This window comes from Dreissena polymorpha, chromosome 5 (assembly GCF_020536995.1).
Source record: "Dreissena polymorpha isolate Duluth1 chromosome 5, UMN_Dpol_1.0, whole genome shotgun sequence".
In the NCBI taxonomy this organism is placed as follows: Eukaryota; Metazoa; Mollusca; class Bivalvia; order Myida; family Dreissenidae; genus Dreissena; species Dreissena polymorpha.
Window position 1 is genome coordinate 51,532,514 of NC_068359.1, and position 27,543 is coordinate 51,560,056.

Consider the following 27,543-nt stretch of genomic DNA (forward strand, 5'->3'; position numbering starts at 1 on the left):
TATCATTAGGACAAATCTTCTGAGCAAGTTTCATGAAGATCAGAAAATAAATGTGGCCTCTATAGAGTGTTAACAAGGTTTTACTATAGCCATATAAGGAAAAAGTACCGCCCCCTGGCATCCATGTTTTTCAACCAACCAGCATCATTTTCGAACTCATCCAAGATATTATTGGGATGAATCTTCTGACCAAGTTTCATGAAGATCAGACAATAAATGTGACCTCTAGAGTGTTAACAAGATTTTACTATAGGCATATATAGCCATATAAGGAAAAATGCCCCGCCCCTTGGCAGCCATGTTTTTCAAGCAAACATAACCATTTTCGAAGTCATCCAAGATATCATAGAGACCAATCTTCGGACTAAATTTCATGAAGATTGGACAATAAATGTGCCCTCTAGAGAGTTAACAAGGCAAATGTTGACGCCGCACAATTCACAAGCACAACGCATGACGGACGACGGACAAAAGGCGATCACAAAATTCCTAAAAAAGGAAAGTTAAATGCATTTTATTATGCATATAATTAAGTGCTACATAATTATATTGCTGGATAAAAAGCTCAGTAAAACAATCATGGAGTTTATTGGAGAAGTTTGGCATCTTTTACAGAAAGTTTGGTCAGATTTTTAAGGGAAAATGTTACTTTTTGCCATTAGGAAACTGGTTGTAAGAGGCTGTAATTGTATGCAAAAATAAAGATTAGTTACCTATGAGCCCAACGGTCACATGTGGGACAGTGGGCTGCAGGAACGGGTTCCAGGCCGCCCAGCGCAGGGTCACGGAGCGGGTGTTGCCCCGTTGTAGGCTCTTGGATAGCTGTGTACAAGAATGTTATGCAACTATGGTTGAAATCATCAGTTGGGTATATCTATCGTAGCATTTATAATAATATCAACATTGGCATGCATTAACATTTGGTGCGGTAAAAATTGTCCCATAAACAGTGATGACAAAATGGAATATCACAGAAAAAACAAGCAACTAACCACTATCTGTTTTATTGTGAGCTGCGTTCTTGGGTAACCAGGGTTAATACATACGGAATATTACGCTAGTCAATTGTTCCAAGAGTTTGTATTCAGTCGAGTGGCTTGTGTGATGACGTTTTACACGAGAGGCGGAGCCTCGAGTGTGATGCGAAATAACACAAGCCACGAGACTGAAAACAAACTCTTGGAACAATTGACTAGCGTAATATTCCTTTTATTATATACACAACTAACGAAAACAGTTAACAATTGTATTTTTGCTTTAACAAAACTGACAAAACAATGACTTCAACAGTACGCCATAGTTTATTTAAGACGCGTATGAATACAGATTATGTAAATTACCGTGTAAACATTTGAACCGGGAAAACACAGGATTCCGACACGCTAACCTTAATGACATCTTTAATCCAATGTTTATAACAACTAAGTTGATAACTTTGATTCGATGTTTATAACAAAAGCATTGAAACGATATGCACTTCCACTTCTATTCTTCCATGTCTCTATCAAAACTTATTTTAAACCACACTATCTTATTGTATTCCAATCGAAATTTATCTTGATGCATGATAAACACACACTCTGAAAAACGTTCTGCATTTTTTTGTTTTAAACAAATAGTTTACTGTTAAAAAACACCACGTCCAACTGTCCTTAAATTCCAGAGATTTAAATAAAACTATTGTATTTCGTCACAGAAATGACATCACACTATGTACTACGTAATATATTGCGTAATATGGGGGGTTTCCTATTTTCGATGCAGGTTATGTGACGTTATTACATGGTACGAAGAAAGTAGTCCGGCTAGTATGGTAATACCAAATTGGAAACGGCGAGTAGCGTAATACGGGATTTTTTATTTAAACGATTGATACAACCTGTATTTTGTTAAAAGCATTTAACAGGTATATAATAAATGGGTATAAAGTGTCATACGAGATAAGCCTGCTCAGTCTGAATAATTAAGCTTATCAGGGTTGACACTTTCCGCCTAGACTGGATTTTCATTTAGAAGAGATTACCGTAAAAACAAAAATTCCATGAAAACGGAAAGTTGTCCTTGATTAGCCTTTGCAGACTGCACAGGCTAATCAGAGACAAACATTGTGCCGAGACTTCCTAGAAACAAAAATCCAATAAAAGCGGAAAGTGTTGTCCCTGATTAGACTGTGCAGGCTAAACTGGGTCGAAACTTTACCCACATGCATTACGCCCAGTGTTCCCACAAACCGACTAGTAAGACACCAATGAACATTTTTAAGTGAATATATTTTAATTTTTTGATATTTGATAAATTTCATTTGTAATTGCCCTTAAAGACCAACTGGCAATTTTTTTATTTGGATAAACTTATGGTGGTTTCAAACATCAAGAACATAAGACACTGGACCTTGCCCTGGGAAAACTGGGCTTAATGCATGCATGTAAAGTGTCATCCCAGATTAGCATGTTTGGTCCAGGCTTATAAGAGACAACACTTTCCTCCTAAACTGGATTTTCATTCAGAAGTTACTTCCTATGAACGAAATTCCATAAAAGCAGGAAAGTGTTGTGCCTGATTGGCCTGTGCAAAATACACAGACTTATCTAGGATGAGATATCACGCAATTTTGTGCCTGATTGGCCTGCGCAAATTGCACAGACTTATCTAGGATGAGATATCACGCAATGTTGTGCCTGGTTGGCCTGTGCAAAATACACAGACTTATCTAGGATGAGATATCACGCAATGTTGTGCCTGATTGGCCTGCGCATATTGCACAGACTTATCTAGGATGAGATATCACGCAATGTTGTGCCTGATTGGCCTGTGCAAAATACACAGACTTATCTAGGATGAGATATCACGAAATGTTGTGCCTGGTTGGCCTGTGCAAATTACACAGACTTATCTAGGATGAGATATCACGCAATGTTGTGCCTGGTTGGCCTGTGCAAATTGCACAGACTTATCTAGGATGAGATATCACGCAATGTTGTGCCTGGTTGGCCTGTGCAAATTGCACAGACTTATCTAGGATGAGATATCACCCAAATGGATTACACCCAGTTACTCCAGAAAGTAGACTGTTCTTCATCATTTATACCTTTCTGTCCTCGTCCGAAAGTTGCTCCCCTACAATGTACTCGAGAATGAAGACCACTGCAAACATGGGGTCCTCTAGAATGTTCTGTACATGGATCTTCTGGTTCAATATCAGGAAGTTTTCACTCACTAGACTGTAATGAACAAAGAAGAAAATGAGTCTGGCTTTGGAACAATAGCGCTTAATGAATGTGAGTACAGTCGTATCAGATTGCACTGGAACAATAGGGCTTAATGAATGTGAGTACAGTCATATCAGATTGCTCTGGAACAATAGGGCTTAATGAATGTGAGTACAGTCATATCAGATTGCACTGGAACAATAGGGCTTAATGAATGTGAGTACAGTTGTATCAGATTGCACTGGAACAATAGGGCTTAATGAATGTGAGTACAGTCGTATCAGATTGCTCTGGAACAATAGGGCTTAATGAATGTGAGTACAGTCGTATCAGATTGCTCTATAACAATAGGGCTTAATGAGGGTGAGTACAGTCATATCAGATTGCACTGGAACAATAGGGCTTAATGAATGTGAGTACAGTCATATCAGATTGCTCTGGAACAATAGGGCTTAATGAGGGTGAGTACAGTCATATCAGATTGCTCTATAACAATAGGGTTTAATGAATGTGAGTACAGTCATATCAGATTGCTCTGGAACAATAGGGCTTAATGAATGTGAGTACAGTCATATCAGATTGCTCTGGAACAATAGGGCTTAATGAGGGTGAGTACAGTCATATCAGATTGCACTGGAACAATAGGGCTTAATGAATGTGAGTACAGTCATATCAGATTGCTCTGGAACAATAGGGCTTAATGAATGTGAGTACAGTCATATCAGATTGCACTGGAACAATAGGGCTTAATGAATGTGAGTACAGTCATATCAGATTGCACTGGAACAATAGGGCTTAACGAATGTGAGTACAGTCGTATCAGATTGCTCTGGAACAGTAGGGCTTAATGAATGTGAGTACAGTCGTATCAGATTGCTCTGGAACAGTAGGGCTTAATGAATGTGAGTACAGTCGTATCAGATTGCTCTGGAACAATAGGGCTTAATGAATGTGAGTACAGTCATATCAGATTGCTCTGGAACAATAGGGCTTAATGAATGTGAGTACAGTCATATCAGATTGAACTGGAACAATAGGGCTTAATGAATGTGAGTACAGTCATATCAGATTGCTCTGGAACAATAGGGCTTAATGAATGTGAGTACAGTCATATCAGATTGCTCTATAACAACAGGGCTTAATGATTGTGAGTACAGTCGTATCAGATTGCACTGGAACAATAGGGCTTAATGAATGTGAGTACAGTCATATCAGATTGCACTGGAACAATAGGGCTTAATGAATGTGAGTACAGTCATATCAGATTGCTCTGGAACAATAGGGCTTAATGAATGTGAGTACAGTCATATCAGATTGCTCTGGAACAATAGGGCTTAATGAATGTGAGTACAGTCATATCAGATTGCTCTGGAACAATAGGGCTTAATGAATGTGAGTACAGTCGTATCAGATTGCTCTATAACAATAGGGCTTAATGAGGGTGAGTACAGTCATATCAGATTGCTCTGGAACAATAGGGCTTAATGAGGGTGAGTACAGTCATATCAGATTGCTCTGGAACAATAGGGCTTAATGAATGTGAGTACAGTCATATCAGATTGCTCTATACCAATAGGGCTTAATGAATGTGAGTACAGTCATATCAGATTGCTCTGGAACAATAGGGCTTAATGAATGTGAGTACAGTCATATCAGATTGCTCTGGAACAATAGGGCTTAATGAATGTGAGTTCAGTCATATCAGATTGCTCTATAACAATAGGGCTTAATGAATGTGAGTACAGTCATATCAGATTGCTCTGGAACAATAGGGCTTAATGAATGTGAGTACAGTCATATCAGATTGCTCTGGAACAATAGGGCTTAATGAATGTGAGTACAGTCATATCAGATTGCTCTATAACAATAGGGCTTAATGAATGTGAGTACAGTCATATCAGATTGCACTGGAACAATAGGGCTTAATGAATGTGAGTACAGTCATATCAGATTGCTCTGGAACAATAGGGCTTAATGAATGTGAGTACAGTCATATCAGATTGCACTGGAACAATGGGGCTTAATGAATGTGAGTACAGTCATATCAGATTGCACTGGAACAATAGGGCTTAATGAATGTGAGTACAGTCGTATCAGATTGCTCTGGAACAGTAGGGCTTAATGAATGTGAGTACAGTCATATCAGATTGCTCTGGAACAATAGGGCTTAATGAATGTGAGTACAGTCGTATCAGATTGCACTGGAACAATAGGGCTTAATGAATGTGAGTACAGTCATATCAGATTGCTCTATAACAATAGGGCTTAATGAATGTGAGTACAGTTGTATCAGATTGCACTGGAACAATAGGGCTTAATGAATGTGAGTACAGTCATATCAGATTGCTCTGGAACAATAGGGCTTAATGAATGTGAGTACAGTCGTATCAGATTGCTCTATAACAATAGGGCTTAATGAATGTGAGTACAGTCGTATCAGATTGCTCTGGAACAGTAGGGCTTAATGAATGTGAGTACAGTCATATCAGATTGCTCTGGAACAATAGGGCTTAATGAATGTGAGTACAGTCGTATCAGATTGCACTGGAACAATAGGGCTTAATGAATGTGAGTACAGTCATATCAGATTGCTCTATAACAATAGGGCTTAATGAATGTGAGTACAGTTGTATCAGATTGCACTGGAACAATAGGGCTTAATGAATGTGAGTACAGTCATATCAGATTGCTCTGGAACAATAGGGCTTAATGAATGTGAGTACAGTCGTATCAGATTGCTCTATAACAATAGGGCTTAATGAATGTGAGTACAGTCGTATCAGATTGCTCTGGAACAATAGGGCTTAATGAATGTGAGTACAGTCATATCAGATTGCTCTGGAACAATAGGGCTTAATGAATGCGAGTACAGTCATATCAGATTGCTCTGGGACAATAGGGCTTAATGAATGTGAGTACAGTCATATCAGATTGCTCTGGAACAATAGGGCTTAATGAATGTGAGTACAGTCGTATCAGATTGCTCTGGAACAATAGGGCTTAATGAATGTGAGTACAGTCATATCAGATTGCTCTTGAACAATAGGGCTTAATGAATGTGAGTACAGTCATATCAGATTGCTGTATACCAATAGGGCTTAATGAATGTGAGTACAGTCGTATCAGATTGCTCTGGAACAATAGGGCTTAATGAATGTGAGTACAGTCATATCAGATTGCTCTGGAACAATAGGGCTTAATGAATGTGAGTACAGTCATATCAGATTGCTCTGGAACAATAGGGCTTAATGAGGGTGAGTAAAGTCATATCAGATTGCTCTGGAACAATAGGGCTTAATGAGGGTGAGTACAGTCATATCAGATTGCTCTGGAACAATAGGGCTTAATAAATGTGAGTACAGTCGTATCAGATTGCTCTGGGACTATAGGGCTTAATGAATGTGAGTACAGTCATATCAGATTGCTCTGGAACAATAGGGCTTAATGAGGGTGAGTACAGTCATATCAGATTGCTCTGGAACAATAGGGCTTAATGAATGTGAGTACAGTCATATCAGATTGCTCTGGAACAATAGGGCTTAATGAATGTGAGTACAGTCATATCAGATTGCTCTGGGACAATAGGGCTTAATGAATGTGAGTACAGTCATATCAGATTGCTCTGGAACAATAGGGCTTAATGAGGGTGAGTACAGTCATATCAGATTGCACTGGAACAATAGGGCTTAATGAATGTGAGTACAGTCATATCAGATTGCTCTATAACAATAGGGCTTAATGAATTTGAGTACAGTCATATCAGATTGCTCTATAACAATAGGGCTTAATGAATGTGAGTACAGTCATATCAGATTGCTATGGAACAATAGGGCTTAATGAGGGTGAGTACAGTCATATCAGATTGCTCTGGAACAATAGGGCTTAATGAGGGTGAGTACAGTCATATCAGATTGCACTGGAACAATAGGGCTTAATGAGGGTGAGTATAGTCATATCAGATTGCTCTGGAACAATAGGGCTTAATGAATGTGAGTACAGTCATATCAGATTACTCTGGAACAATAGGGCTTAATGAATGTGAGTACAGTCATATCAGATTGCTCTGGAACAATAGGGCTTAATGAGGGTGAGTACAGTCATATCAGATTGCACTGGAACAATAGGGCTTAATGAATGTGAGTACAGTCATATCAGATTGCTCTATAACAATAGGGCTTAATGAATGTGAGTACAGTCATATCAGATTGCTCTATAACAATAGGGCTTAATGAATGTGAGTACAGTCATATCAGATTGCTATGGAACAATAGGGCTTAATGAGGGTGAGTACAGTCATATCAGATTGCTCTATAACAATAGGGCTTAATGAATGTGAGTACAGTCATATCAGATTGCTCTGGAACAATAGGGCTTAATGAATGTGAGTACAGTCATATCAGAATGAACTGGAACAATAGGGCTTAATGAATGTGAGTACAGTCATATCAGATTGCTCTGGAACAATAGGGCTTAATGAATGTGAGTACAGTCATATCAGATTGCTCTATAACAATAGGGCTTAATGATTGTGAGTACAGTCGTATCAGATTGCACTGGAACAATAGGGCTTAATGAATGTGAGTACAGTCATATCAGATTGCACTGGAACAATAGGGCTTAATGAATGTGAGTACAGTCATATCAGATTGCTCTGGAACAATAGGGCTTAATGAATGTGAGTACAGTCATATCAGATTGCTCTGGAACAATAGGGCTTAATTAATGTGAGTACAGTCATATCAGATTGCTCTGGAACAATAGGGCTTAATGAATGTGAGTACAGTCGTATCAGATTGCTCTATAACAATAGGGCTTAATGAGGGTGAGTACAGTCATATCAGATTGCTCTGGAACAATAGGGCTTAATGAGGGTGAGTACAGTCATATCAGATTGCTCTGGAACAATAGGGCTTAATGAATGTGAGTACAGTCATATCAGATTGCTCTATACCAATAGGGCTTAATGAATGTGAGTACAGTCATATCAGATTGCTCTGGAACAATAGGGCTTAATGAATGTGAGTACAGTCATATCAGATTGCTCTGGAACAATAGGGCTTAATGAATGTGAGTTCAGTCATATCAGATTGCTCTATAACAATAGGGCTTAATGAATGTAAGTACAGTCATATCAGATTGCTCTGGAACAATAGGGCTTAATGAATGTGAGTACAGTCATATCAGATTGCTCTGGAACAATAGGGCTTAATGAATGTGAGTACAGTCATATCAGATTGCTCTATAACAATAGGGCTTAATGAATGTGAGTACAGTCATATCAGATTGCACTGGAACAATAGGGCTTAATGAATGTGAGTACAGTCATATCAGATTGCTCTGGAACAATAGGGCTTAATGAATGTGAGTACAGTCATATCAGATTGCACTGGAACAATAGGGCTTAATGAATGTGAGTACAGTCATATCAGATTGCACTGGAACAATAGGGCTTAATGAATGTGAGTACAGTCGTATCAGATTGCTCTGGAACAGTAGGGCTTAATGAATGTGAGTACAGTCATATCAGATTGCTCTGGAACAATAGGGCTTAATGAATGTGAGTACAGTCGTATCAGATTGCACTGGAACAATAGGGCTTAATGAATGTGAGTACAGTCATATCAGATTGCACTGGAACAATAGGGCTTAATGAATGTGAGTACAGTCATATCAGATTGCTCTATAACAATAGGGCTTAATGAATGTGAGTACAGTTGTATCAGATTGCACTGGAACAATAGGGCTTAATGAATGTGAGTACAGTCATATCAGATTGCTCTGGAACAATAGGGCTTAATGAATGTGAGTACAGTCGTATCAGATTGCTCTATAACAATAGGGCTTAATGAATGTGAGTACAGTCGTATCAGATTGCTCTGGAACAATAGGGCTTAATGAATGTGAGTACAGTCATATCAGATTGCTCTGGAACAATAGGGCTTAATGAATGTGAGTACAGTCATATCAGATTGCTCTGGAACAATAGGGCTTAATGAATGTGAGTACAGTCATATCAGATTGCTCTGGGACAATAGGGCTTAATGAATGTGAGTACAGTCGTATCAGATTGCTCTGGAACAATAGGGCTTAATGAATGTGAGTACAGTCATATCAGATTGCTCTTGAACAATAGGGCTTAATGAATGTGAGTACAGTCATATCAGATTGCTCTATACCAATAGGGCTTAATGAATGTGAGTACAGTCGTATCAGATTGCTCTGGAACAATAGGGCTTAATGAATGTGAGTACAGTCATATCAGATTGCTCTGGAACAATAGGGCTTAATGAATGTGAGTACAGTCATATCAGATTGCTCTGGAACAATAGGGCTTAATGAGGGTGAGTAAAGTCATATCAGATTGCTCTGGAACAATAGGGCTTAATGAGGGTGAGTACAGTCATATCAGATTGCTCTGGAACAATAGGGCTTAATAAATGTGAGTACAGTCGTATCAGATTGCTCTGGGACAATAGGGCTTAATGAATGTGAGTACAGTCATATCAGATTGCTCTGGAACAATAGGGCTTAATGAGGGTGAGTACAGTCATATCAGATTGCTCTGGAACAATAGGGCTTAATGAATGTGAGTACAGTCATATCAGATTGCTCTGGAACAATAGGGCTTAATGAATGTGAGTACAGTCATATCAGATTGCTCTGGAACAATAGGGCTTAATGAATGTGAGTACAGTCATATCAGATTGCTCTGGAACAATAGGGCTTAATGAGGGTGAGTACAGTCATATCAGATTGCACTGGAACAATAGGGCTTAATGAATGTGAGTACAGTCATATCAGATTGCTCTATAACAATAGGGCTTAATGAATGTGAGTACAGTCATATCAGATTGCTCTATAACAATAGGGCTTAATGAATGTGAGTACAGTCATATCAGATTGCTATGGAACAATAGGGCTTAATGAGGGTGAGTACAGTCATATCAGATTGCTCTATAACAATAGGGCTTAATGAATGTGAGTACAGTCATATCAGATTGCTCTGGAACAATAGGGCTTAATGAATGTGAGTACAGTCATATCAGATTGCTCTGGAACAATAGGGCTTAATAAATGTGAGTACAGTCGTATCAGATTGCTCTGGGACAATAGGGCTTAATGAATGTGAGTACAGTCATATCAGATTGCTCTGGAACAATAGGGCTTAATGAATGTGAGTACAGTCATATCAGATTGCTCTATAACAATAGGGCTTAATGAATGTGAGTACAGTCATATCAGATTGCTCTGGAACAATAGGGCTTAATGAGGGTGAGTACAGTCATATCAGATTAGCCTCTACAGTGTGCACAGTCTTATCAGGCACTACTCCCTCTTTCTAACTTGATTTTTGTTTAGAGAAATTCCTTTAAAAGAAAAATACCATAAAGTTTAAAAACAAACCCTGATAGGCTTACATGTAACGACACTTATGCAGCCCAGTTGTCCCAAAATGAGACTCAAACACTTAAAAATATTGCTATTAGGTTTCATCACTTTTAATTTTTTAATAAAACACCAAACCAAGTAAAAAAAATGTACTTTTTAGTTGTATAAAGAGTTATAACTCTGATAAAATTGGAAAAACCTAAACAAAATACCCAAATGCACAAGCACAAACACTGATTATACGTGTCCTCCCCCACCTACCTTTTGCCACTCAGATATTCAATCGAATTAAAGATTCAAGTTTTAACGGCTTAGTTTACAACCCTAGGAGACTGATGAAAAGCAAGCAGCATGAAACTTGTCCTGGCTTTATGCAGGTTGCATGTAGCCATTTCGACTTTGCTTCTGAGAAGGAAAGGATTGGGTGGGGGCTTAAAAAATTCCTTCCACCGAAAGCAAATTCTTCCGCAATAACAAATTCTTTCCACCATACAAATTCTTCAACAGACTAACATGACATACTTCTCCTCCCCTAACACTTTGGTTGAGGATTTGAACCGCTGACTCCTCCGGAACATGGGGCTGGCCGAGGGCTTGATGGACTTGGTGGTAATGTCACGTGAGTCCAGCAGGAACGTCTGAGGCTTCTCAACAAAGGTCCAGCCATTGTGAACTCCAACCTAGAAGAAGAAAGAGTAAGAAAGACATAAGGTAAATAACTGACAATTGATAATTAAGCCTTGCTCTGGGAAAACAGGGCTAAATGCAAGTGCAAAAAGGTTATTCCCAGTCTGCAAAGGCTACCCAAGAGATTACACTTTCCCCTCTCATGAAATTTTTGTTTAAAGGAAGTCATTCTGCAACAAAAAATCAAATCCGGGCAGAAAATGTTGTCACTTAATGCACAAGAATTGAGACCAATTTTCCCAGAGCTGCAAAGTCTAAATTATATTGTACATCATTTCTTCCCCTTATGAACTGTCAAGTAAATATTACATATAGTATGCTTTAAAGTTACTTGCACGAGAAATTTGGTGATACTTCATATGCTAGTTACAAAAATTATAATTATTTTTCTTTTTGAAAGATAACACAACAGTCATTTGCACTGAATTTCAAGGATAACACAAGTTTGATTGGAACTGAATTTTCAGGACAACACATTGGTGATTGGCACTGAATTTCAATGATAACACAAGTATGATTGGCACTGAATTTCAAGGACAACACATTGGTGATTAACATTGAATTTCAAGGATACCACATTGATGATTGGCACTGAATTTCAAGGATACCACATTGGTGATTGACACTGAACTTCAAGGATAACACATGTATGATTGGCACTGAATTTCAAGGATACCACAAAGGTGATTGGCACTAATTTTCAAGGTTAACACAAGTATAATTGGCACTGAATTTCAAGGATGACTGGCACAATATTTCAAGGATAAAACAGTGTCACTGGTACTGAATTTCAAGGATAAAACAAGTGTCATTGGCACTAACTTTCAAAGATAACACAATGGTGATTAGCACTGAATTTCAATGATAACACATGTGTCATTTGCAACGACTTTCATGGATAACACAATGATGATTGGCACGACTTTAAAAGATACCACAATGGTGATTGGCATTAAATTTCAAGAAAAAACAAGGGTGATTGGCATTAAATTTCAAGGATAACACAAGAGTAATTGGCACTGAATTTCAAGGATAACACAAGGTTGATCGACACTAAATTTCAAGGATAACACAAGGGTGATTGGTTCTAAATTTCAAGGATAACACAAGGGTTTTTGGCACTGAATTTCAAGGATAACACAAGTGTCATTGGCACTAACTTTTAAGGATAACACAAGGGTGATTGGCACTAAATTTCAAGGATAAAATAAGTGTCATTGGCAATGACTTTCAAGGATAACGCAAGAGTAATTGGTACTGAATTCCAATGATAACACAAGTGTCATTTGCAATGACTTTCAAGGATAACACAATGGTGATTGGCACTGAATTTTAAGGATAACACAAGGGTGATTGGCATTACATTTCAAGGAAAAAACAAGGGTGATTTGCACTTACTTTAAAGGATAACACAAGGAAGATAAGCACTGACTTTTAAGGATAACACAAGGGTGATTGGCACTAAATTTCAAGATACCATAGGGAGATTGGCACTAAATTTCAAGAATAACACACGGGTGATTGTCCCTGAATTTCAAGTACAACACCAGGGTGGTTAGCACTAACTTTCAAGGATAACAAAGTGTCATTCGCACTGAACTTTAAAGATAACACAAGGGTCATTGGCAATGAATTTCAAGGATAACACTAGGGCGATATGCACTAAATTTTAAGGCAGTTGATGACAAAAGTCCTCTTGAATTTTCTCATTATACGAGAAAGATTGAAGTTTTAGTAGTGGATTACACATTCAAGTTGCCTTAAAATTTCCACACCAACATTCATTTGCGAATTATTTACCATAATCACACTAAGTTTTTCGGACACTCTAAGTTTTTGGACACCCCCTTTTTTAGTGAAAATAATAATTTTTTGTGACAAACAGGTTTTCGTCCAAATTTAATGACTCCAATTTTTCGGACAGTATATTTCACAGCCATAGTTAACAAGATTTCTGCCCTGTTTTTGCTAATCTGGGACCCTTCGCACTCTGGATCAGCAGACAATTTATTCCTTAAATCAAGGAGTCTGGAGATAGTCCCTGTATCACGATTGAGACCCTTTCATCATGGACTTTAACAACCGGATAGTGGTCATAAAACCTGACATAGAATGCCCTGAGGGCTATTGACCATTACAATTGCGTTATTGGACGAATAACCATGTATAAACAATAGTTTCACCCAACAGCATTTGAAATGATATAGTTTTCAGGAAGCAGTATGGTTGTTTTTTTATAACGTTTTTATATAACATTTTAGGTAAGAGATTGCAAATATTAAGTGCAGTTGTATTTTATTTAAAGCAGAGAAAGGAGAGTTCAACACAATAAAATTATTGCACATTTGTTATATATTATTGGTTTTATTTCATTATAATAATTGACAAATAACCACAACATATATGTCTCTAAATTTTCGAACACTCATACTTTTTAAATATTTTTTCATATCTAAGGTTTGGAAACGAAAAAAATAAATAAAAAATTTAAGAGTCCAAAAACTTCGAGTTATTACAGTAAGCAAATGTTGACAAAGTACATTAAATACGAAAAACATCGACCATAAAACCAATTACAACTTTAAACAAAATACCCACCACTAAACGTCGCTCGACAATCACTACCGAGGACCCATCATTAGCCTTATTGGCCATATTGCGTCGATCTTCATGCAAGGTGTTACACAACTCTTCTTCAAATTTCTCTATTGTTGGATTTAGCTGGAGTGTGGCCTGCTCTATTGTACACGATAAGGATTTCAGTGCTTTTGGCTTCTTGAGTTTGTCTTTCACTGTAAACAGAAACAAAGAAAGTGTGATATACAAATGGTTGCACATAGATAGTGTGATATATTAATGAATGCCACCATAAAGTGTGATATACCTATGGATGCACAGATAAATAGTGATAAATACTGATGGATGCCACCATGATGTGACATAACTATGGATGCTACGATAAAGTATGATATACCTATGGATGCTACGATAAAGTGTGATATACCTATGGATGCTACCATTAAGTATGATATACCTATGGATGCTACCATTAAGTGTGATATACTTATGGATGCTACCATAACGTGTGATATACCTGATGGATGCCACCATAAAGTATGATATACCTATGGATGCTACTATAAAGTATGATATACCTATGGATGCCACCATAAAGTATGATATACCTATGGATGCTACCATAAAGTGTGATATACATATGGATGCTACCATAAAGTGATATATCTATGGAAGCTACCATAAAGTGTGATATACCTATGGATGCTACCACAAAGTGTGATATACCTATGGATGCTACCATAAAGTGTGATATACCTATGGGTGCTACCATAAAGTGTGATATACCTATGGATGCTACCATAAAGTGTAATATACATATACCTTTGGATGCTACCATAAAGAATGATAAACCTATGGATTCTACCATACAGTATGATATACCTATGGATGCTACCATAAAGTGTGATGCACGTGTACCTATGGATGCTACCATAAAGTATGATATATCAATGGATGCTACCATAAATTGTGATATACCTATGGATGTTTCCATAAAGTATTATATACCTTTGATGCTACCATAAAGTATGATTTACCTATGGATGCTACCATAAAGTGTGATATACATGTACCTATGGATGCTTCCATTAAGTATGATAAACCTATGGATGCTACCATAAAGTGTGATATACCGATGGTTGCGCAGAGACAGTTTGATATACCAATGGATGCCACCACAAAGTATGTTGTGCAACAATTCCCTGTTACAGTGTATCCTTTAACTCACTAACCTGATGAGTCGCTGTCATACAGACCGGGAATCACATCATTATGGCCTACAACCGTGTTCTGGGGTAGGAGATGTTGAACCTTGTACAAGGCTTTGTGAGTAGCAATAGTGTAGCCCAGCTGACAGTCTGGTATCGGGCGCAAATGCTGGCAATCTGTAGAGAATGAAATTAAATAAGTGCATATAAACAATAGATTTGAGCCTTGATTTCAGAAAATGGGGTTGCAGAAGAGATTTTCTTTAAAGAAAAAATACATTTAATGCAGAGAAAGTCAGACTCATGAGGCTCATGTAGCCTAAAAGTTTGGTGGAAGGACTCTAATCATGTTGAAAGAAAGGTCCTGTAAGAAGAAATTTACCTTCAAAGGGTTCATCAATGAAGAACAACGCCCTGGGTGAGCCATAGTACAGCTGACATCTGAAATTGAAGACATTATGGGTGAGCCAGCAATCACAAATTGTGTTTTGGACGTGAAGACATTTTATTTGAGCATTGCTCTGTGAGAACGGGGTTACATGAATGAGAGTTAAGTGTAGTACCAGATTAGCCTGTACAGTCCACACAGTCCGCAGGGTTACATGAATGAGAGTTAAGTGTAGTACCAGATAAGACTGTACAGTCCACACGGTCCGCAGGGTTACATGAATGAGAGTTAAGTGTAGTACCAGATAAGACTGTACAGTCCACACAGTCCGCAGGGTTACATGAATGAGAGTTAAGTGTAGTACCAGATAAGACTGTACAGTCCACACAGTCCGCAGGGTTACATGAATGAGAGTTAAGTGTAGTACCAGATAAGACTGTACAGTCCACACAGTCCGCAGGGTTACATGAATGAGAGTTAAGTGTAGTACCAGATAAGACTGTACAGTCCACAGTCCACTAATCAGGGTTTCTTTTAAACAAAAATCTAGCTTAGGCAGCAATTATCGCCCATGATGATAATCTGTGCAAATTGCACAAGCTAATCTGGGACAATTCTTCACAAACATGCACTAAGCCCCATTTTCCCAGGGCAAGGTTCATTTTTACAGAACACTTGCCGGTCTTTCTGCAGACAATGAGCAGAATTAAAATATTCATAAACAAATTTACAGTGCAAAGTAACATTTATAAAAAGACACCCCAAAAATCCCATTTTGTTTTTAAAGAACTTTGACCTCTATGCGTGACTTTTCAAATCATTCAAGCAAACGTTTACAATTAGTACATATAGTACAGGATTATCAATAAACTTGCAATAAAAAATTGATGCAAAAATCAGCTGTTAGCTTAATTAGTTGTTCAAGTTTGGAGCCAGTAGGCCCAGGATAGGGAGCATGCAAACATAAACCCATGTTTGTTTGACTCAGTCATTGATTAACATGAATCTATTGGTTAAATACAAGGTATATGGGCTCACTTTTGAATCAGCTGCTTAATTCCCCTGCCAGTGTCAAGTTTTGAGCCACTAGGCCCAGGATAGGGAGCATGCAGCCATAAACCCTTGGTTTTTTGGACCCAGTCATTGATTGACATGAATCCCTTGGCTTATCCTTTCCCACTAAGAAGCAACGTGAAAAAGTCTATTTGCTATATATGCTATTTGCAGCTCATCAGTTTCTAATGGTTTGGACAAGTAAGAATTAAATTTAATATTCTAAGGGACTACAAATATATTAAAATACGTATCTAAGTGGCAAAGGGTTAAATACAAGGTACATGGGCTCACTTTTGAATGGGCTGCTTAATTCCCCTGCCAGTGTCAGGGAGCTCTTCCTCCTTGAAGGGCCTGATCACGCCCCAGCCACACGAGACCTTCTTCAGTCGACTGTTCTCGTCCAGGCCGGAGGCTACCAGCTCCACTACCGCAGCGATATTGGAACTCTTGATGTTTGTGTGGAAGTAGATGTTCTGAAACCATCCAATGGTCATTGTTTTATGTGTTAAGTGCATACATGCAAGAATTTGTCAGATCAAAATTGGGACATTCCATGAAAATGTTGGCATATGTGTAAATTTCACTATGATGCATCTATTGATAGCAATAAGTGACCCCTTAAATGCCCGATCAAATCAATAATTAGACGATAAATCGCTGATAAAGTGTCAAAAACAACACTGGTGCACTCAAGAAGTAGAAAATGTAAGTAAATAAGGGGGCAGCAATAGCAAATTTGAGCCAGACAAAGCTTGAAAAGTGCATTCATTGTTTCATTAACTTATAGAACATACATCATTTTTATGAATGTCGGGACAAATTGCCTCATATCAGGACGCCAGGACAAACACCCCAAAAGCAGGCCAATCCGCCGAGATTGGGACATCTGGCATGTATGGTTAAATGTGTTTTGTAACTTAAGTTTTTATTAGAAAAATACTGAAATTTTGATCAAACAGTTAGTGCTGAGTAATTAACCTTCCTTGTTACAAAATTGCATTATACCTAAAATAATGTGCAAGATGTTAAATAAAATGGGCTCATGGTACAACCATAAACAAGAGCACCGCCTTGCGGGTGCAGACCGCTCATCTATTTTCTTTTTAAAGGTGAAGGGACTCTCATTTTCAATCACAAAGGAGGGAGGATTGGAGTGAAGAGGGGTGTATAGTGTGGGGTTGTGGACATTTATTACATTATCTTCCAAAAAAGCGAAAAAAAAAAAAAAAAAAAAAAAATCGGGGGGGGGGGGGGGGGGGGGGTGTTTTGGGTGCGATGGTTGGACGGTATTTCAAACATAACCGTTTTAAAAAAAAATGGGGGGGGGGGTATAGTGTGAGGGTGTGGTGATAATTTGTGAGATGATCTTAAAAAAAAAAAATAATTGGGGGGGGGTGGGGTGGGGGGGGTGGGGTGGGGGTATAGTGTGAGGGTGTGGTGGTCATTTGTGAGATGATCTTAAAAAAAAAAAAAAAAAAAAAAAAAAAATTAGGGGGGGGGGGGGAGGGGGAGGGGGGGGGGGGAGGGCACGGGGGATGGTTTGGGTGAAGTCTATTGTGGTATGTCAGGTAAGAATAGTTTCATCAAAGTATCAATCAAATCTAATCATAAATAAAGAAGTTATGGCAATTTTAGCAAAATTTAATAATTTGACCTTGAGAGTCAAGGTCATTCAAAGGTCAAAGTAAAATTCAAGTTGCCAGGTACAATAACCTCATGATAGCATGTAAGTATTTGAAGTTTGAAAGCAATAGCCTTGATACTTCGAGTGGATCGAAACACAAAATTTAACCATATATTAAAAGTTACTAAGTCAAAAAAGGGCCATAATTCCGTAACAATGACAACCAGAGTTATGCAACTTGTCCTTTTACTGTACCCTTATGATAGTTTGTGAGTGTTCCAAGTATGAAAGCAATATCTATGATACTTTAGGGGTAAAGTGGACCAAAACATAAATCTTAACCAAATTTTCAATTTTCTAAGTATAAAGGGCCCATAATTCCGTCCAAATGCCAGTCAGAGTTACATAACTTTGCCTGCACCGTCCCCTTATGATAGTTCATAAATCTTGCAAGTATGAAAGCAATAGCTTTGATACTGTAGGAATAAAGTGGACCTAAACACAAAACTTAATCAAATTTTCAATTTTCTAAGTATAAAAAGGGCACATAATTCTGTCAAAATGCCAGTCAGAGTTACATTACTTTGCCTGCACAGTCCCCTTATGATAGTTAGTAAGTGTTGCAAGTATGAAAGCAATAGCTTTGATGCTTAAGGAATAAAATGGACCTAAACACAAAACTTAACCAAAATTGTCAATTTTCTAAGTATAAAAAGGGCACATAATTCTGTCAAAATGCATGCCAGAGTTATCTAACTTTGCCTGCCCAGTCCCTTCATGATAGTAAGTAAGTGTACCAAGTTTGAATGCAATAGCATTGATACTTACTGAGAAAAGTGGAACTAAACGCAAAACTTAACCAAAATTTTCAATTTTTTAAGTATAAAAAGGGCACATAATTCTGTCAAAATGCACGCCAGAGTTATCTAACTTTGCCTGCCCAGTCCCCTCATGATAGTAAGTAAGTGTACCAAGTTTGAATGCAATAGCATTGATACTTTCTGAGAAAAGTGGACCTAAACGCAAAACTTAACCGGACGCCGACGCCAACGCCGACGCCGACGCCAAGGTGATGACAATAGCTCATAATTTTTTTTCAAAAAATAGATGAGCTAAAAATATTGTCAGTATACAGGTTTCTGAAACAAAACAGTGTAGTGAATAACGTTCTTAACCCTTTACAACGTAGATACGTATTTTGACGCATGTGTAATCCCTTAGAAAGTTAAAATTTATTGAAAACCTTTCTGACTAAATTCAAGTTTTAAAGGTATCATTTCCAAGCCTTAGATACTGATGAGAAGCAAATAGCATTAAACCTGAACAGACTGCGAGTTACTCGCAGGCTGTTCTGGTTTTATACTGTTTGCACATAGCCATTTTCACTTTGCCTCTGAGTTGGAAAGGGTTAAACTGATCTGTAAACGAATAGATCGCTACTGAAGCATCAAAATTATTATTTGTTCACTGACTAAGGAACCTGGGCAATGGTATCTATGGAAATTATGAGCCGAAAAACTTAGCGCCCATTAAGATATATGAATTATGGCTTGAAATTTAAAATTTCTCTTTAAACATTGAAATAGTAAGAAAATTTAAAAAAGAAATTGGAAAAAGTAAAACCCGGAATGTCTTGGAAATGTTAACATAAGTATTAACGCTGGAATCAACTTTAAATTGGATAGCAACGTTATGATGGGACTTTGAATATGGCTGCAGGCTTCATAAGATTTCCAAATAGATTTAATGCAACAAGATTTGATACTACATACATGCAACATTATCAAAGATACAATCCAATAAAGAAATTACAAAACATCGAGTATGTATTGACATGTTTACATGATACTACAAAAAAATAGCAGAGACTTCACACTGAATTTACTTCTCAAAATTACAGTCTACACAGGCTACTCAGGAACAAAACTATCCGCTTTTAATAATTAGAATTTATCTATTTATTGATCGAATTCTCAACAATATTTAAATATAAAATTTAGTTATTACATAATAATGATCTTTAATATTTAGATATTTTCCTACCTGTGAGAGCCTCAGTTTTGGTTTGCTGGCCCCACCCACTCCTTGCAGACCCTCGTACTGCCCCGCCCATTGCCGCCCAAAGAACTGGTGGTACGCGAGGTCAAACAGGCTCACGCGTAGCTGGAATTCTAGATTGCTGACCCCTTCAACCTGAAAATGATGTTAATTTCTCATAAAAAACACTTTATGTCAAACATCATCCATTATTACAACTTTAACCTGAAAATAAAATTAAAATGATCTTCGTTCTTGGAAAATGGGGCTTAATTCATGTGCATAAAATGCACAGCATTTTTTTTTCTTCTTAATTCCGAATTGAAGGTTTCAAGCAAAAAACAAAAACAAGAGATGTGTTTGTCAGAAAAACAATGCCCCCTTCTGCGCCGCTTTGAAGCCATATATTTGACCTTTGACCTTGAAGGAAGACCGTGACCTTTCACCACTCAAAATATGCAGCTCCATGAGATACACATGCATGCCAAATATCTGTGAAGTTGCTATCTTTAATATTGCAAAAGTTATGACCAATTTAAAAGTATTTGGACGGACAGACAGACTGACGGACAGTTCAAAAACTATATGCCACCCTTCGTGGGCATAAAAATATATCGAGACTACTCTCATTTACAGCATGTAAGTGTGCATTAAGGCAATCAGGAGACAACATAGTTCAATCACCAATCCAGACCAGCACAAGCTCCTCACCCTAGCAAGATACAAATGTATACGACACAGTTCTCTACACCTGCACAGAGCTAGACCTATAAAAACTGAAATTCTACACTACTTTTATTAAATTAAGTGATCATAGTATGTTTTCTATACTTTTTTCCCTTAATGAACTCACTTTTGGGTTATTTTAGGGAAAGGTATATTTGTGCAAAATCTTTCTTAACATTTTTACTCCCTAATCTTGTTTTAAGTATCTAAAAGTATTGTGTCAATTAATCATGACATGGCTTACTATTTCCCAGTGTCATCACATTTTAACCCAACTTCCACAGTGTAATTATAGGTTGTGTGTCAATTAATATATTACAGAAATTGTCTATTATACCAAAGTAATATTCAAGATGTCCACCTTTCCAAGTGGACTGTGGCTAAAGGCTATGATTTGATAACAGACTTTAATAATATATGATAAAATACATGTACACCTCATATGATTTGGTAATGCATGCAGTCACTTGAAGTCAAGTACTGATAGCTCAAACCTGTATCTGTAAATTGTAGGTCAAAAGTATTATATTATTTTAGCTACCACTTGAACGGGCGTTTGAATATTTAAAGGAATACAGATCTCTTCTGAATACAAATAATAAGGTGAACAGGATGGCAAGTAATTGGCCAGTGTCCAAGGAAGTGGAGGATTTCCTTCAGAAATGTGACCTTCATGACGACAAACATCTAGAAATGTACTGCAATGACCACAGTCAGCTGTGCTGCATTACCTGTGCTTTCCTAAATCATAGGTAACTAGGATAAATATTTGCTTTCAAAAATGTTTGTTTTCATATATAAACCCTTCAATACAGCATTTTCAGATCAATTATGTGTAGTATTTTTTTGGCAAAAAAAAACAACAACCTCAAATGTGCATGGCAATTGAAATGAGACTAATTTCAATTATGAGTCTTTAAAATTAGAAAGCAGCATTATAATGAAAGCTTTACATATCTAATTACTAGAAAAAAGGATTTTAAAAACAACAAAAACATGATCAACAAAACAGACATGTTTTTGCATAATGGTCATGAAAACCACATATAAATATTTGAATATTATTTCCCTTTCAGACAATGTGCTAAAGTAACACTGATATCCGAGTCAGTCAAAGAACCTCCACCAGATTTGCTGCTACTAGCAAGAAAGATCCAAACTATTCTTGAAGAAATCAAGAAACTTCAGAATCATTGGGATACCAACATGCAGTCTTTGCAGGCTTCATACGACAAACAATTACATGAAATACGTGAAACACGCAACAAAATTAATAGTATTCTAGACAAGATTGAAAAAAACACTATGAAAGAGCTAGATGATAAGTTGACCAATCTAAAAGCTTCTGTCAAGACAGATGCAGACAATTGCAGCAAGCTTAATAATGATCTAGAACAACTTAGTGGTGCAATACATGATGTTGTTAATAAAGGCAATGCGGAACTGTCATTTATTGCAAGTAAGAAATGTCTGGAAAAGATTTATCATTCTGAAACATATCTGAAGAAGAACTCAGTTCAGGTTGAAAGTTCACTGACATTCCAGGCCAACAGTGATGCTCAACAGTGCTTGTCTAACTTGTCAGGTCTGGGCAAGATTGTACTCAGTACCAAGACAGTGCTAGGAGACACAGACCAGGTATTCACTGTACAAGAGAAGTCAGAGTATAATGTGAGCCTACCAAGTGATTCACGGATGAGATTCACTATTACTATATGTTTGCTATCTGATTATAAGATCCTTGTTGCAGATCATGATAATAAAAGAGTTAAGCTACTCAATCATCAATACAAGGTGGTGGGTCATTGTGATTTAAATGGTTATCCATGGGACATGTGTAAAACTACATCAAGTGAAGTAGCTGTTACTGTGGATGAGAATGACACGCATGAGGTCCAGTTTGTCTCTGTCAATAGTAGGCAGCTGGTTAAGGGCAGCAAATTACAGTTTAAACATAGATGTAAAGGTATCGCTCATAATCTGCAAGACATGTTTCTCACTTCTAATACTGCACTTTACAAGTACCAGTATTCAATGAAAGGAGCTCCATTGAAAAAGTTGTATGAAGATACATCAGGCGATTACACAGGTAAAATTTGATGGAAATATTCTGGGAACATTTGAAATTATTATTAGAAATAATACACATATCGACACAAAAGTAATTTGTATTTTACCTTTGCCAGTTCCAGACAATTATGTTTGCAAATGACTGGCATATTAATTTCACTCTACATACTAAATCAATGACTTTATCAACGCTAGTATAATTGTTTACTAATGCATCTCGTTCATTCAGTAAATAAAGCTTGTCACAGGTACAATGATCCTACTCTCTTTTACAGTATGCAGGTGTGCAGTGAGTCCTTCAGGTGACAAGATATTTGTCACCAACAATTGCCAACACAAGGTCCTCACCCTAGCCAGAGATGGCACAGTTCTCCACACCTTCACAGACCCCGACCTACAACACCCACGCGGTATACATGTGACTGCTCTGGGACAGGTGCTGGTCTGTGGAGGGGGACCATACCCTATCCTACAGCTGGATGGTGAAGCCAAGAAGAAGCTGGCAATTCTTGGGACCAGGGAAGATGGCCTGAATAGTTTACACTCAGTCTGCTATAATAGGAGCACAGCATCCATCATTATGGGACAATGGGATAGTAACAACATTGTTGTGTTTAAAGTTAAATAGTTTTGTTTGACAAGTTTCAGTACAAACATTTTGGAACATGTACTTTACATGAATTCTTTGCCACACCAAACTTGTATTCAGTGTTACTGTATGTTTCATCACAAAATTCACATGTATGATTTATTGTCTTGCGTAATTATGTCAAATCATGAATATGTTTGAAAAGGTACTTTCTTTAGTTAACTTTGAGAGCATGGTTTTGAGAGCATGGTTCTATTATTTAGTTTTATGTTTCCATGCACACTACTTGCAGGATTATATATCTTCTCCTGTATGCTGATGATTCTGCAGTACCTGTTGCAGGTAAAAACCGGTCTTTCATTGAAAAAGAACTGATAGATGAATTACAATATGTCAGTCAATGGTTAATTGACAATAAACTCTCTTCATTTAGGTAAAACAGAAACAATTCTATTTAGTTCTAAACCTAGGTTAAAGTCAGGTGCTTCTATCAATGTAAGTTGTAATGGTACTGGTATTCAGTCAACTTCTTCAGTCAAATATCTTGAAGCTATACAGCGCCCTCACACTACTTTGGGGGAAGGGGTCCGCATCCCTTAGGAGGGCGAATTTTTTGTAAATAGGGGAATTTTTATAAAAAAACAACAACTGTGTTTAACTGTTATAAACATATATTTCTATATATGTGACTGTCTATAGGACAGAAAGGTGGACTTTTACTCAATCTAATGACTATATAACAGTAATCTTATTTAAATGTGGGTTGGTTGGTAGGCTTTTTTTTCTTACCACAACACTTAATTGAATATTTTAATCAACGAGAATGTCATTCTTTTCAGGTATGAGCAGTGTGAAATGCATGACGACATAGTTTCTAACTTTCAGATATAGTTCTTAATAAGACAAGAGTTCCGCGGTCGGAGATGACCGCATTGAAGCCGGATTTTTGATTTAAATGACAGGAAAGTACCTTTCGTGTTTTTGTCAATGCAATACTTAAATTACTGAAATATTGTTCAAAGGTCAAAATGAAATGTAAGTACTTTTCAAGGCATGAGCAAACCTTGTGTTATGTTTTGAATGCATGCATATACATGAACAACAATAACATTTAAGGTCACAAACATGAATATTTACATCCAAGGTCACAGTGACCTCGACCTTCAAATGAATGACCTTGAAATGACCAGTGGTCATCTAAGTGTGCTTGCAAACCTTTACGTCAAGTTTGAGATTCTAGGTCCAAGCATACCAAAGTTACAACAATTTTAACATTTTAACATTTAAGTTCACAGTGACCTTGACCTTCAAATGAATGACATTGAAATGAATGACCTTGAAATGACCAGTGGTCATCTAAGTGTGCTTGCAAACCTTTACGTCAAGTTTGAGATTCTAGGTCCAAGCATACCAAAGTTATAACAATTTTAACATTTTAACATTGAAGGTCACAGTGACCTTGACCTTCAAATGAATGACATTGAAATGAGCAGTGGTGATCTTCTAGTACTGGCCAACCTTTATGTCAAGTTTGAAGACTCTAGGTACAAGCATACCAAAGTTATAACATGGAATAAGAACTTTAACATTTTTACCTACCAAAGTTATAAGAACTTTAACATTTTTACATTCAAGGTCACAGTGACCTTGACCTTAGCATGAATGACCTTGAAATGACCAGTGGTCATCTAAGTGTGCTTGCAAACCTTCATGTCAAGTTTGAAGACTCTATGTCCAAGCATACCAAAGTTATAACAATTTTAACATTTTAACATTTAAGGTCACAGTGACCTTGACCTTCAAATGAATGACATTGAAATGACCAGTGGTCATCTTCTAGTACTGGCCAATCTTTATTTCAAGTTTGAAGACTCTAGGTACAAGCATACCAAAGTTATAACATGAAATAAGAACTTTAACATTTTTACATTCAAGGTCACAGTGACCTTGACCTTCAAATGAATGACCTTGAAATGTCCAGTGGTTACTTGCTAGTTCTGGCCAACCTTCATGTCAAGTTTCAAGACTCTAGGTCCAAGCATACCAAAGTTATAACAACTTTAACATTTTTACATTCAAGGTCACAGTGACCTTGACCTTCAAATGAATGACCTTGAAATGTCCAGTGGTTACTTACTAGTTCTGGCCAACCTTCATGTCAAGTTTCAAGACTCTAGGTCCAAGCATACCAAAGTTATAACAACTTTAACATTTTTATATCGAAGGTCACAGTGACCTTCACCTTCAAATGAATGACCTTGAAATGACCAGTGGTCATCTGTTAATCCTGGCCAACCTTCATGTCAAGTTTGAAGACTCTAGGTCCAAGCATACCAAAGTTACACCATGAAATAAGAACTTTAACATTTTTACATTCAAGGTCACAGTGACCTTGACCTTCAAATGAATGACCTTGAAATGACCAGTGGTTACTAACTAGTTATGGCCAACCTTCATGTCAAGTTTCAAGACTCTAGGTCCAAGCATACCAAAGTTATAACAACTTTAACATTTTTTATATTGAAGGTCACAGTGACCTTGACCTTCAAATGAATGACCTTGAAATGACCAGTGGTCATCTGTTAATCCTGGCCAACCTTCATGTCAAGTTTGAAGACTCTAGGTCCAAGCATACCAAAGTTATACCATGAAATAAGAACTTTAACATTTTCGAGCACGCCGCCACCCCGCCCGCCCGCCCCCCCCGCCCCGCCCGACAACATCAATCTATAAGCCGAGATTTTTTCGAAAAAAATCCGGCTAAAAATGTTTGATCCAGATTGTCTTTCTCTGTAAATTATTGTACAAATAAATATTCTTTGAAAACTAAAGACTGCATCTTGAATAAAGACTAGAACAAATGTCAATGAAACAAAACATTAACAAAAATAACAGTTCTGAACGATTCAGACGCTTCCCGCAGTTGCGTACATTTCTGACATAAAATTCGGACGCAGATTTTATAACAGAAAAAAACTTTTAAATCTGCGGTTAAAAAACAGGGTCGGTCGGGTAACCGGAAACAATACTTCTTTTTCGTTAGAACTATATTGGAGTCAATTCTCAACTATAAATCGGCGAATTTTTAAATATTTTTTTTTACATACCCAGGTGTACATTGTTCAGGGTAATCATGGAACTTAGGCTGGAAATCCATGGTATAACATGGAATTCCATGGAAATCCCTGGAATTTGAAACAGTTTCCAGGGTTTTCCAGGGTTTTGTTCTAGAAATGTCCATGAAACGTGGACTTTTTTTCCAAGCATTTTCCAGCCTTGGATGGAAAAGCATGGAAAAGGAATGGAAAACGCTGGATTTAGGCTGGATAACCATGGAAAATATTTCCAGATATTATGGAAAGTGGAACATAGAATTTTTTAAGCATGGAAAAGACTCTAACATTTTCAGCTGACCCTGGAAAAAACTTAGACTTTATAAGAGGAGAAAATAACTTATAAAAATGCAACACATTTTATTCAAAGTAAATCAGAGTTCAACAATTTACACAACATATGAATAAACCATAAAACAATGTGCATAGTTTGGGCAAAAATAGTAGTAGTTATAGTAGTAGTAATAGTGGTAGAAGTAGTAATGCTGAGGCTGGCAGTAGAATATGTTGTAGGAGTAGAAGTAAAAGTGGTTGTTGTATAAGTTGTATAAGCAGTTAAACTACTGATAATTATACTATTGGTGCAAATTTAAGTGACAGTAGCAGTAGTAGCAGTTATTATTGTGTTGTTGTTTTAGCATTTACAGGAATAGTAGCAGAAACAGTAGCAATAGTAGTATAAATAATAATAACAATACTAGTAGCAGCAGTAGTAGTAGTAGTTAAGGAAGTAGCATTAGCAGCAGCAGCAGTAGTAGTAGTAGAAGTAGTAGTAGTAGAAGTAGCAGCAACAGCAGTAGTAGCAGTAGCAGCATCAGCAGCATCAGTAGCAGTAGTAGTAGCAATAGTAGTTGAAGTACTAGTAGTAGT

At 37.3% G+C, this 27,543-nt stretch overlaps 2 protein-coding genes across 2 annotated transcripts in view; one reads left to right on the forward strand and one right to left on the reverse strand.

The window, feature by feature from the left end:
• The window catches only part of LOC127881986 (nephrocystin-4-like), a 121,081-nt gene that overhangs the window by 45,840 nt on the left and 47,698 nt on the right, over positions 1–27,543 (reverse strand). The window contains exons 2-9 of the mRNA XM_052430325.1: positions 20,182–20,331; positions 16,806–16,987; positions 15,453–15,511; positions 15,095–15,247; positions 13,884–14,077; positions 11,121–11,278; positions 3,089–3,221; positions 714–822 (exon numbers count right to left, since the gene is read on the reverse strand). Of these exons, the coding sequence (XP_052286285.1) occupies positions 714–822; positions 3,089–3,221; positions 11,121–11,278; positions 13,884–14,077; positions 15,095–15,247; positions 15,453–15,511; positions 16,806–16,987; positions 20,182–20,331 (1,138 nt within the window). The remainder of the gene's footprint in view (positions 1–713; positions 823–3,088; positions 3,222–11,120; positions 11,279–13,883; positions 14,078–15,094; positions 15,248–15,452; positions 15,512–16,805; positions 16,988–20,181; positions 20,332–27,543) is intronic.
• LOC127881979 (uncharacterized) lies at positions 21,342–24,434 on the forward strand. Its single transcript, XM_052430266.1, has 3 exons — positions 21,342–21,653; positions 21,978–22,990; positions 23,247–24,434. The coding sequence occupies exons 1-3, from the start codon at positions 21,514–21,516 to the stop codon at positions 23,597–23,599; spliced, it is 1,506 nt and encodes a 501-aa protein (XP_052286226.1). The 5' UTR covers positions 21,342–21,513; the 3' UTR covers positions 23,600–24,434.

What these genes read in the sequence shown, in the direction of transcription:
- LOC127881979 (XM_052430266.1), top strand. Translation starts at nt 21,514, where the DNA reads ATGGCAAGTAATTGGCCAGTGTCCAAGGAAGTGGAGGATTTCCTTCAG. An exon ending in TGTGCTTTCCTAAATCATAG is followed by an intron (nt 21,654 to 21,977) that starts GTAACTAGGATA and finishes TTTCCCTTTCAG; the next exon opens with ACAATGTGCTAAAGTAACAC. An exon ending in TACATCAGGCGATTACACAG is followed by an intron (nt 22,991 to 23,246) that starts GTAAAATTTGAT and finishes TCTCTTTTACAG; the next exon opens with TATGCAGGTGTGCAGTGAGT.